The sequence below is a fragment of the Puntigrus tetrazona genome, chromosome 18 (assembly GCF_018831695.1).
Source record: "Puntigrus tetrazona isolate hp1 chromosome 18, ASM1883169v1, whole genome shotgun sequence".
Taxonomy (NCBI): Eukaryota; Metazoa; Chordata; class Actinopteri; order Cypriniformes; family Cyprinidae; genus Puntigrus; species Puntigrus tetrazona.
This window is the reverse complement of record NC_056716.1, coordinates 22977568-22989738: the sequence shown is the minus strand read 5'-3', so window position 1 is coordinate 22989738 and position 12171 is coordinate 22977568. Positions and strand designations below refer to the sequence as shown.

At 37.3% G+C, this 12171-nt stretch overlaps 1 protein-coding gene across 5 annotated transcripts in view; it reads left to right on the top strand.

Annotated features, from left to right (window-relative positions):
- Window positions 1–3845: 3845 nt before the first annotated feature.
- Window positions 3846–12171, top strand: part of si:ch211-1e14.1 (UPF0606 protein KIAA1549) — a 44188-nt gene continuing 35862 nt past the window's right edge. For 2 of the 5 annotated variants that reach the window (XM_043216662.1, XM_043216663.1), the window contains exons 1-2: window positions 3849–4049; window positions 5377–5544. In XM_043216662.1, the coding sequence (XP_043072597.1) occupies window positions 5451–5544 (94 nt within the window). In that variant the 5' untranslated portion in view covers window positions 3849–4049; window positions 5377–5450. Of the gene's footprint in view, window positions 4050–4316; window positions 4464–5376; window positions 5545–12171 lie in introns of all 5 variants that reach the window. The other 3 variants (XM_043216661.1, XM_043216665.1, XM_043216660.1) reach the window with 3 other exon arrangements.

Sequence of the window (12171 nt, the reverse complement as noted above, 5' to 3'; positions counted from 1 at the left end):
TGCTAGCTTGTCAGCTTGATTCATAAAGCTGTATGTTATGACTTAGGATGCCAATAGATTTTTGTTGTTGTTGTCAAATATTTGTTTAAGCTTAAGTTGGATGTTCGTTGAAGCACACAGTTGAGAAAGGCTCCTTCGACTTTAGTCGCATAAAACATTCCATTCCCGGAAGGAGCCGTTTCTGACGGCACTGATCTGTAGTCTCCAGTCTCTCTCACCTCACAGGGACCGGCCTGAATGACCAAATCTGGACTCCGCTGACATTTAAGGACTTTTTGTTCTTCCCACCAAAGAATTTCAGCATGTCATTAATGCACAGACGTGTCCCTTGCTGTAATGGAGAAGACAGAAGTGAGTTTCACTGACATTTGGAAAATGAAAAACTTAAAAACAAAAAAAAAAAAACAGGTTAGATCAGGTCGGTGTCAGAAAAGAACCTGTAGATGGCAAAATAGAGATGACAAAAATAATGCACTCTCATGAACTTAGTGCAGTTGCTGTTAGCACAGTATAATCCATTGTTTTTGTACCTTTCTCATGCATTTTCTCAGTGTTAGTGTGGACAAATCTCCCATTTTTGAATCTAAGAGGATTTGTGTAAGACATAAGGCCCTTATGTTTATTTTTTGTTTTTGTTTTTAGAAAGGTCAGTCCCACATTAATGCTGTTTTTTCAGTTATTAAAGCTGCTGTGTGTAATTCTTATAAACACTGAACATCGCTTTGCTTTCACGCAGCAGCACCGGGGGTGTGTTTAGTTTTATTTCGTTTCTTTTTGATACCATTAGTAATGCATAAATTACACATTGCAGCTTTAAATGTAAGCTTTTTTATTATTTTGGTTTTAACTACGTGTAAGATAAATTGGAGTTTCGTTTAATGGCCTTTGAAATGAATCCAGTGTTAGTAATGTAAAATTTAAAATTAAGATATCTAAACAACACGTCACGATTATGTTGGATTACTCTACCTAGTAATCAATGAAATTGATCTAGCATTGATTTTACAAGTAATTTTAATCCAAATCATGCGATCTGATGTGTTTTAACTCATTTAAATCATAGAAAACCGTATTGACTCTACCAAAATATGAATTATGAACAAGTTTTTTTTTTCTTTTGATATTCAGTTTGTCTGATCGGTGTACATTAATGCGTGCATACATTTTAAGCTGCCAAAATGCGCCAGAAAGATGCATTAATGCAATTTATGTCCATATTACGTCCAAATTCTGCCTTTTCCTTTGTTAACTGCGCATGAAGCTTTAAGGAACATGTGATTTGAGGGGTTTTGTTACACGCTTCGCTTCATGAATATACAACCTCCGATCAAAACCCAACTCGCGACGTTACCGAAAGCGATGGATTCCGCCATTTGTAAGGACCGAAAAACATTCCTAAACGCTCATCGCCAGTCAAACCCTGGATGGCATCCGAAATCAACACTTGTAAAGCACACGATCGTGAATTATCTCCAAGCTTGCAGAAATCCCAGCGGGTTATTCAAACTTTTTTGTCATAGAATTGGCCGCAGTACTTCCACAATCGTAAAGCTCCTTTTGCTCTGCTCGTCTTGATCAGATTTTGTTTTTCTCACGTGTGGGCTGAAACGGAAGCATTAGGGGTTAATGCACCATTGAACTTGTGTATGAATGTGCTAAGAGGCCAAATATGTCAATACGGCCATCTTCATGTGTTGTTTTAGAACCAAAAAAAAAAGCAAAACGATAATTGTCACACCCAAGAACACTCATCGGTCAACTTTTTTTTTTTGTTGTTGTTGTTGTTTAATCCACAGCATAGTCTCTTGTCGGGAGTGTGTATTACAGAGCGACATTACTACGGGCGTGTAAAGCGTAACGTATTCACGCGTAGATGCGAATCACCAGTGAACGTATTTGTGCAGAAACGTCACTCACCACAAGAGTCGCCGCAGTAAACCCGTTATGTAGCTGTGATGCACTGTAGCCGTTTGTGCAGCCATCGGAGACGTGAACAATTTTCTACTTGCACAGCAGCGAACATTCACAGTCAAATGTAAAAACTAAATATTTTTCTACGATGTTTCAAGACCTAAGAAAGCATCCGACCCCCGACCCCTGATTTTTGTCGATTGCTGTATGGTTTTCTCAGTAGTGTGTATCACATTAGTTGTTGTCAAAGCTATTGTGTGCTACAGTATTTCCAGGTATACTTCTTTGTTTGTTGTCCTTTTTTATTATAATTATTATAATTTTGCTTTGTTTATTGGGGATTTGAAGAAGTGTGATGTCTCATTATTTCAATCTGTTAACGTAGCATTATATGTACCCTGTACCTTAGGCTAATATTATTAAGTATGCTATGAGAATGGATATTTTACTGGCTTTATAGAATGTTAAAATGAATATAATAATGACAATAATAAGAATGATTTAACTCCTAAAAATTGAGTACTTGCTACTAAGCGCTTGTGTTACCATTACAAATGTTGTGTGCTTCTCTTAATAATTTTCGTTGTAGAAAAAAAAAAAAAAAAAACCTGAGTGAATTTTATTAGGCTTCAACAACTAATGATAGCAGTGTAAATTCATGGAGGATTTTTAACAAACCTGGGGGTTATAGAAGAATATAGTTATTTTAATCGTTCTATTTACTAACTGTAGGGTGTGAAGGGGCTCGCGTCGTGGTGAACTATGTTATAGCTTGTTATTCACTGTTACTTTTGATCATTTTTCGGTCTCCAAGGTGAATCGAGTTATTAAAGGAAATTTGTATGCTCACATATGCATATTGTATATGTGTAGAAATGTAATCACACTTTGTCTTGGATTTACATTAAACTGTTAAGTCACGGCATCAGTCTTGTATTTTCATGCTGTCGTTGTGAGTTTCTTTCCTTCTTTTTTTTTTTTTTTAATACTGGCAAAACGTGAAAAGACATTTGTGCGCACTAACCAGACGTCACCAAAAACAATGCTGGTGAACCAAAACTTGTTTCCCTTTTATATAAGAATAGTGGTGTGAAGACTGGACTTTTTTCTTCTTCTTTTTGTTCCATTTAGTCAAAAACAACAACAACTGCAGAGAGATTGAGATGCAGAATGAAGAAATGTGATTTGATCATCATGATTTTGATCTTCATAACTGTTCATATATATATATATATATATATATATATATATATATATATATGTGTGTGTGTGTGTGTGTGTGTGTGTGTGTGTGTGTGTGTGTGTGAGAGAGAGAGAGAGAGAGAGAGAGAGAGAGAGAGAGAGAGAGAGAGGCTTAATCTGTTACAAAGATCTGAATGTAATTTATGTTAACATTGTTTGTGTGCAAAAAGTTGGGTTGCCCTTCATTTTACAGTTTGTGCAACTTGCCTGCACTTACATTGTACTTAACTAAGAAAGTACTAGATAATATAAGGTAACTGCATGCATTAGCGTTAGGTTAAGGGTAGGTTCGCTGTTGGTACCTAGTTGTTAGCCAGTTATTATAATTACTGTAACAAGTACATAGTGTGTACATGCTGAACAGGACTAAAAAAATAAAGTGCTAAAAAAGTTGCCCTCGTAGCCACTAGAGAGCGCTGTGACATTACTACACTCGAATAAATGCCTGTTCAGAATCGTTCGAAAATAATAAGAATATACTCAGTTAAAAAAAAAATGAATAAACATATAAAAGTTTCCCGAACAATGCTTTACCTGGTTAAGATGCAAATTATGCAGCCACATAAGATCCGGGAACAAAACGCGTTGCCGTGAAACCACAGACGCCGGCGGAGGTGTCAACCTAACCCGGATTACTGAAGGACGGCGCGGGGAGCCAATGACCGTAGAGTCCACGCGAAAGACTCCAAGTCCTGCTGTCAGGGGAGGATTTAGTGCAATCCCGAACACGGAGTGGTTGCATCTGAGAAAGTGAGTGATGCTCAGACGGGATCCAGACACTTATGGAAAAAAAATCACCCGATGTGTCATGCAGTTATGCGAAACAGAAGCTTTAACCCTGATCTGAAACTGGATATGGAAGCTATCGACTTCTGTGCGTTCTGTCTGCTTTGAAGGTAACGGAGTTGCTTTTCTAGGCTGTGCATGTGCTAAAACGCTTTCTTTTCTTTAATGTAAACTGGTATAGATCCGATGTAGACGCAAGATTAAGTTTTTAGACGTGTATTTTGCAGCTACAAGTTAACTCGAGTTAAACGTAACATCGATCAATCAAGTATATGGACGGTGACTGATTGCAATCGTTTGTATATAAAAAAAAAAGACTCCGTTATGTGCCGTACAGCAACACATCTGCAAGAGTGTGTTCTCTTTTGTTCCAATAGCTGGTCAAAGTAGTGGAATAATGGCGAGAAATCCTAAGATTACAAAGTATTTCTCTCATAACCATCACGAAACAGTTACTGGAAATCCCGACTAGAAGCCTAATCCGCGTGCAACACGCGCGTTTACCGGGGCTTTAACGTACACGGGTGAGTTCACAAACCTTCACGTTGATTGTAAAAGGCATGCAGTATGTCAGCGCGTAGGTTTTGTCTTTTAAAAAGCATCGCGTTAGGCAAACAATGTTTAGATCTTGTTCTGTGAGATTCGGTTCGTGTGTTAATGCACGGTGGAGATGTCCGAATCCTGAACGAATCGCTCTTTTGAACTGAATCTATTTAACGAATCTCTTGAACCGGCCTAAAATTATTAGTTCGCGAATCTGCCCGAATCGCTCCTGGCGGTTCTCGTGCGTTATATTAAACATTTGGAGTTAACGGGGGATTTGATTAATGCGACGTAAAGTTACTTTAATAGTCGAATAGCAGAAATGATCCAAATAAAAAGCGTGTGTTTTATGTGGATATGTTTACTTGTTTGTGATTGTATGTGTGACACAGATACATGCAGAACTGACTGGCTCATGTCAGTGACAAACAACAAGGAGTTTACAACATACACACTTAACTTATTCTTAAAATTTAATAAATAACGGTAAATACCTACATATGACTTTAATTGGACGTTTAGAGCGTTTAGTAATTCGTGACTGGATGGCAGGGACCGTCACGGGATGACGTAACGCCGCCGTTCTTTGAGTCGGTTCTTTGAAACGAATGATTCAAAAGAATCGATTCGCGCAAATGAGTCGGACAAGTTAAGGAACAAAGGAGCCGTGAGGTCCGCGCTCTGCACTATCACTTCTAGTGTCACTCAGTCAGCATGGCCATTCACTTTAGCGGTTAAAATCTCCGGCTGCGATTTAAATTTCGCTTTCTAGTCATTCAAGATGTCGTTCGCTCGGTTTATGGTTAAATCGTTAGATTCCGTTACGGGAGTGTTCGTGAAGTCGTGTTGAAAATGTGACCTATATAAGAGTGGTATTGTTTTCATCTGCTGCAGTTCACGGCGACTAGTTAAACGCGCGGATAATCTCTCTCCTCGGATCACCTTGGACGAAACATGAGTTTCACTAAATGGAGGGTCTAATGATGGAGGGACGTAGTCGGGTCACCGCGTGCGTACTGCTGATGTTCGTCTCCATGGTGATCGCTGATTCACCTGCTGCAGGTAAGTGATGTCATAGTCTGTTCATTTGGCTTGAGCGATCAGTTTGCAGCCGGTAACTTGACGAGTTTATTGGCAAGATGACAGGAATTAACGACTTTTGTGGGAGACGTTTAAAACTGCTGTCACTCAATGCAAATTTTTGAGGACAGTGGGAAAAAAAAAAAACATTTAGGTAAAATCTACACACGTGTCGGATTCTTGCATGATGACAAATGATTATTAAAATGAATATGGTCTGCAAATGATGTTTATCCTTGATTAGATACTGGATGTTGATTGGAAACTTAACATAACAACATAGTTTAGTAGTTTAGTGATAGTTTTTTTAGCACTTTAATGGAACAAATCTATTTTTTATTTTTATTTTGTTTTTGGCTACGTCCGAGTTGCTTTATGCCTTTGCTTGGAAAATGCAAGTAAAATATTTAAGGCCTTGAGTTGAATTTGTTTGAACTGTGAGAGACTCGTCTTTCAAAAACGCAAAGTTCCCATTCCCTGTTAAACTAAAGTTGAAGGCATCTTTGAAACTCTCATTTCTTAGCCCGCTTTCTTGGAAGATGTTTTTTAAAACGTCCACTTTAGTTGAACAGCAGACCAGACACCCTACAGTTAGTCAACACGATGACGGATGACTTTTAAGGCAAATTTTCTTGCTTGGGTGGAACTTGCATTGGTTTTAGATTTACCCTGATCCGTGTCGCTGACTCAAGCTTGCTGTCTTGAAACCCAAGCAATCCCTTATATTTCTAGACAACTGTACTGGATTAATATCATTTTAAATAACAATTTAGGATAGTGCTCACTGACCGCTTTTGCCCGTGCGTTGAGGATTTTTGGATCAAAGAGCTATGTGAAGGCAAAATAAGAACAAAGAAAACTATTTGCTACTGAAAATATATGCAGCTAAATCCTTTTTGTTGGTTGAAAGATTCATTTAAACATTATAGTGTTGTCCCTAACTCAAGACTCCTGGTGATGTTTCTCATTCATTTTTAAATAAATTGCATTGATCGTTCATTCAAGTAGAATCTTGTAGATCAGTTTTCAACTTGACTGCTATGTGCTTCGTCCTATTACTCGTCTGTTCGTGCTGAAAATCAATATATTAGGACTATATAATTGAGTGAAGTGTGGAGTGTTTCGACGGTCGATTTATTTCAGCATATCGCAAGCTGTATAGAAAAAATGATGTGGAATAGTGTTTATTTTCAGTAATACACTTCTTTGATTCTTAAAGGGATACTTCACCATAAAATAGAAGTTCTGTCACAATTTATTCTGTCACATTCTTTTGAGGAGCACAAATGAAGATATTTTTATGAGCTTTGGAATCAAATCAGCTGAAAGTTTTTGGAATGAACTATCTCTTTAAGACAAGGCCGTATCTTGCATTCAGATCCATCAAAACATGTCATGGAAACCTGCTGGATCAGTCTGTTGTGACAATTTATTCAGTCTCGATCTGTCATACTCAGAACCTGAAAGGATCTTGTCAGTTCTGTGGCTCGTCTGAAACTGAGACAGAATCCTCCTCCTCGTGATATGAGAAAGCCTGACGTAAAAGAAACCCTTGAAGGCTAGTTAACAATGGAGAGCATGAGAATGGGGTTAAGTTGGGCCAGCACCTTCATTTAAAATCCATACACATAACATTTTTTGGTAACGCTTTATAATAAGGTGTCCATAATGCAGAGTAATTTCCTAGTGAGTACTTAGTAGTAGCTGTTGTACTTACGTGTAACTAAATTACGGAAAAGTTTGTAATTATGTAGATGTAATAAACTGCTACTGTTACACATATGTAACAGGTCGAGTCTGTTACACAGCTGCTTATGAAACCTAAAGATTGCCACGTACGTATTGCGATCTTTATACAACGTAATTATAAATTCAAGTACACAGACATAAGCTACTTAAAATAAAGTGTATAAAGATTGTACTTAATAGTGTAAGTAGCTGTGTAACAGACTGAGTCTGTTACATATGTGTAACAGTAGCAGTCTACATAATTACAAACTGTAAGTACAAACTTTTCCATAACTTAGTTACACGGTAAGTACATTTTCTTTCACGTAAGCACAACGGCTACTACTAGGAAGTTCCAGCAGCTGCCTGTTACATCCACATAACTATAATTACAGGGTGTTCCATAACTTGATAAGTACGTTTTATTACATGTATTTATTTCAGTACCTAATTAGGTAATTACTCTGTATTATGACACCTTAAAATAAAAGAAAAAAATGTATTGGAGGTTCAGCGAGTCAATGCAAACATTATAATTATGCATGTATATATTTGCAGGAAAAGTTTTGAAGGAAAAGTGTGATATATCAGGAGAATTTATATGATGTAATATAATTACTACAGCATAATGCTTCCATCATCTGCTAGCACACAGCTGTTTTAGCTGACTCCACAGCTAACTCCATGCATTTTAAAATCTTGGCACTGTGATATAGGTCAGACAGTTTTTTTTTTGCACTGCATAATGATGGGAGAGGCTAGTCGTAATTAACATCAAAGATCTGTGAAGAGCTGACTGTGTGCATCTGGTGTTCTGAGCACATGTTGCTGGTTTTGAGCAGAAGCGGAGGTGGGCGGAGCCATTAAACTCCGCCTAACGGAAATCAACGAGGCGTACTGAGGACAGTTGTGGACAGTTGTTGTATAAGTTGCGATTTCTTTTAATTGTGGTTAAATTCCCAGCCCTCTCAATCGGTGATATGGAGACAGATTTCCACGGCATAGTTTTCACAGCCTTGGCTGTCTGGCATCTGAATAATGTAAAGGTACAGAATTTAACCTCAAAAGCTGAGCTGTGAGTAGACTGACAAAACCAGATGAGTAAATGAATATATGGCGGTGTAAAGGTTTAAGTAACTTTTTTTGTTTTAGAGGGATAGTTCACCCAAAAATTACAATTCTTTCATCATGTTCTGAAGATGAACGAAGGTTTCTTACAGGTTTGGAACAACACGAGGGGTGAATAATTAATAGCAGAATTTTCATTTCTGGGTGAGCTATCCCTTTAAGCTTCCTATGATTTTCACAATGTGGGAAAACGCTGACAGAATCACAGAATCCACTCATATAAAAACACGACTGTTGATTATTAGAATTTAATTAAACTATTGAAATGGAATACAGACAATACATTTATGATTTCAGCTAGACATGTTTTTTGATTACTAAACTTAAATGTAACCATTAAAATGGATCCCAGATAAGTAAAAGCAGGATTTAAAAAAAAAAACACACACACAAAAAAATCTGAATATGGGGGAAAAACTAAAGCAGATTTTATATGGCTCTGTATTCTGCACAATTTATGGTTCCATCTAAAACACTTAAGTGTGTTTTGAATGGTCATTATTATGCAATTTCTATTGTGTTTTTAGTGGTATTAGGAGTTTTCTGGGTGGTTATAAGCCTACTACTAAATGCTCTGGTTTCATTATATGTCTGAAGGCCCTTCAGAGTAAATCTAGGGGTATATTTTACACCAGTTTTATTGTCTGAGCGGCAAAAATTGTAGATCTGATTGCTTAGAGAGGTAATAGCACACTTCTCAACAACAAGCTACATTGATTCAGCTTGGCTATTATTCAAGTCTGTAGCACAAAAAGAGACGTTATACACCAAATATAATTTTTTTATATTTAAGGATGGGGATTTCTTCTAATTTAAGAGCAGTAGCATTAGTGATGATTTTCTTTGCATGCTCCAATAATGTATCCGATTCACTTGGCTCAATGGATGCCTGTGGCCCTGCTTACCCAATGGCACACAGAGATGGCACATGTCTGCTCAAGCCTATTAAGCTGTTAAAATAAGCAGGAGCTTCAATAAGAAACAAGCATTAATTAATGAGTTATGTAATAAGTAAACCAAGTGCTTCAAAACAGTGTTTCACCAGTCTTGGTTGTCTGATATCAGTGGTGGAAGCAGTTGAGCTGCTTTTTTGGAAACAGTGATGCCATTTAAAAACAGCATTTATCACAAATATAAATCTTTTGTAACATTATAAACTGGAAAATAATTCTTACTGACTTCAAACTTTTGAACCGTATAGTACAGTAATATAATGAAGATTAAATGAAGATTCATTTAAGATGGCAGAGACTCTGATTTGGTTACGTTATTTGCAGTGCTTCTTGAGAGTTAGCTCTCATCGTGTTTTGGTAACAACTTTACTTTGTTTTTTCGGAGCTCATGGCTGACCTTTAAGCTTTATGCATGAATGAAAATCTATTTCTTTATAGAGAAAGTGAAGAAGATTCTACTTCAATCCAACTGTTGCACTCTATAGGGCAGTCTACTATAAATAAGCGTCGACCGGTGAATATAAAAATGTTGTTCAGGCACAGATGAGAGCACTCTTGGACTCACGATCATGCAGATGTAACCCTGCTGATTATTCTCGTAATTATAAAGCTCTTTCACAGAATTCACACCGGATTTCTGAGTTTTTGGGATTACGTGGAGCTAAGCGCAAAACTCCTGGCTAATTACAAGTGTTGCTACTTTTACAAGTGAAACCTCATCTGTGAGGGATGACAATGAGTGCATTCATTATTCATCGCCTCTGGGACCGGGAACAGATCAATACGCCGGACCCATCAAAAGCCACAGGAGCTGGATGCTGAGGCCACTGGCTGCTGGACAAGCGAACAAAGTCCCATTGAGAAACCGGGACGGTTGGATACCAGTTTCTTTGATGGTGAACCCATGTATTGCAGAGGGGGAATTTGTGTGTGTTTGAAGAATACTAGTTTAGTTTGGACCATTAAAATGTGGACCATTGTCTGTATAAGGTAAATTCTTGCATATAAATTGAACGTAAGAGCATGAAAATCAAAGCCATTCAAAGACAATTGCTGTGATGTTCAATGTATACACCAACATAGAGTTGGAACAATTTTGGACCAATGAGATTTGACACTCGGCAGCCAGTGTAATCTTGTTGGGTATCGCTTATCATATTTGTGACTGGTAAAGACATAAACAGAATACCATTTACACGTTAGGGTTTTGTGCTTGGTTTGCATCCCGTAAATAAGATTTTTGACTATTACTGTTTGTTGACATACCTTCTTTCATGTTAATTAGATGTAATGAAAACAATTTGTCCTCGTAGTGAAAGCGTGCAGTGCCGTTTCTGCACCATTGTTCTGAGACATCTGCAAGTAATTTGGCCTTTTTTTAGGGCTAAAACTCCTTTAACAAGGTAGTTGTCCACAGTCTCATAGATTTTACATTCATAGAGCGGTTCTTCTCATTTTATGGCCTTTATTGACGTCAAAAAAATCGAAAAGGTCCAGATACGCACTCACGCCTAGCAAGCCGTGTATGTTTAGCGTGTGTTTTTCGAACACGTTCTTGACAGGCCACCCTGCTTTAGCCAGCAAAATGTGAGAAGATATGATGATGTCATGAAGAGAAGCAGTTGTCTCGTTTGGTGTTGCACACATTTATTTTGTTAGATTTTTTTTAGGAGACATCTCTTTTCTTTGTTTGAAAATACAGTTTTGTGTAACCAGCTTTTCTTCATTAGGAATTACAACGATACAAAACACACATCATGTCCATCTCTGGGCTATATATATATATATATATATATATATATATAATATGTATGCATGTGTACTGCTCTGCCACTATTTACACAAATTGCTCTGTTAAACTAGCATTTCCAAACCAGAAACCTTTTTGTATGCGTGTAAAAGCTTGTGGTCAACACTTATTTCCCAGATTTTGTTTTGTAGAGCACTCAATTGAAGTGACACTTAAAGATAAGAGGGCTCTATTTTAGTTTTTAGTCAAAGGAACTGAGTGAAAAGAGGGTCTGGGAGGTTGAGATAGCGCTGGGCTCGTGTCAGCAATATCAAAATTCAATCAGGCTATTTTAGGACAGCAACTGTGACCTCCTCTACAGATCTATACTGATACTTCATTCATCTCGTTTCATCGTCTTTGTTTTGAATGCCGCCTTTTGTTATTTATGCTTTACTGTAGTTTGTTTAGTGCAATTTCTGTTATTTATTACTTAATAAACTCACGTTAAATGTAGTCCATCAAAGTGGACCCATGTGCAACATTCAGCCACACGGCCATTATAACTAATGCGGTCCCTGTGTTGTGAATGTTTTGTGAACTGTTGTTGAGGTAACTGTGACAGAAGGCTGACATGGATGCCCATATTGCACTGGGCTCACATATCTGTATGGTTCAACACACGTCTGGACCATCTCACTCTGAACAGATGGTTACGTGTGAGCACAGCGGGGTTTACGGGGAATTAATTCATCAATGTAACATTTAATAAAATAGATTAAATCATACATTTCGGGAAAACTGTTATCGTAGTTTCTAGAGTATTGCAAAACCTCCTACACTACCAAAAGTTATGAATAATAAAGTTTATTTTAATGATGTTAAAGAAGTCATTAATATTCACCAATGCTCACTTACAGTTAAAACTGTAATATTGTAAAATAATTTAGTAAAAGATCTGTTTACTAATTTTTAAGATATTTTTAAATGCAATTATTCCTGGGATGGAAAAGTCAAATTTTCAGTTTGGTCTTCAGTGTCACAGGATACTTCAGAAATCATTCTACTATG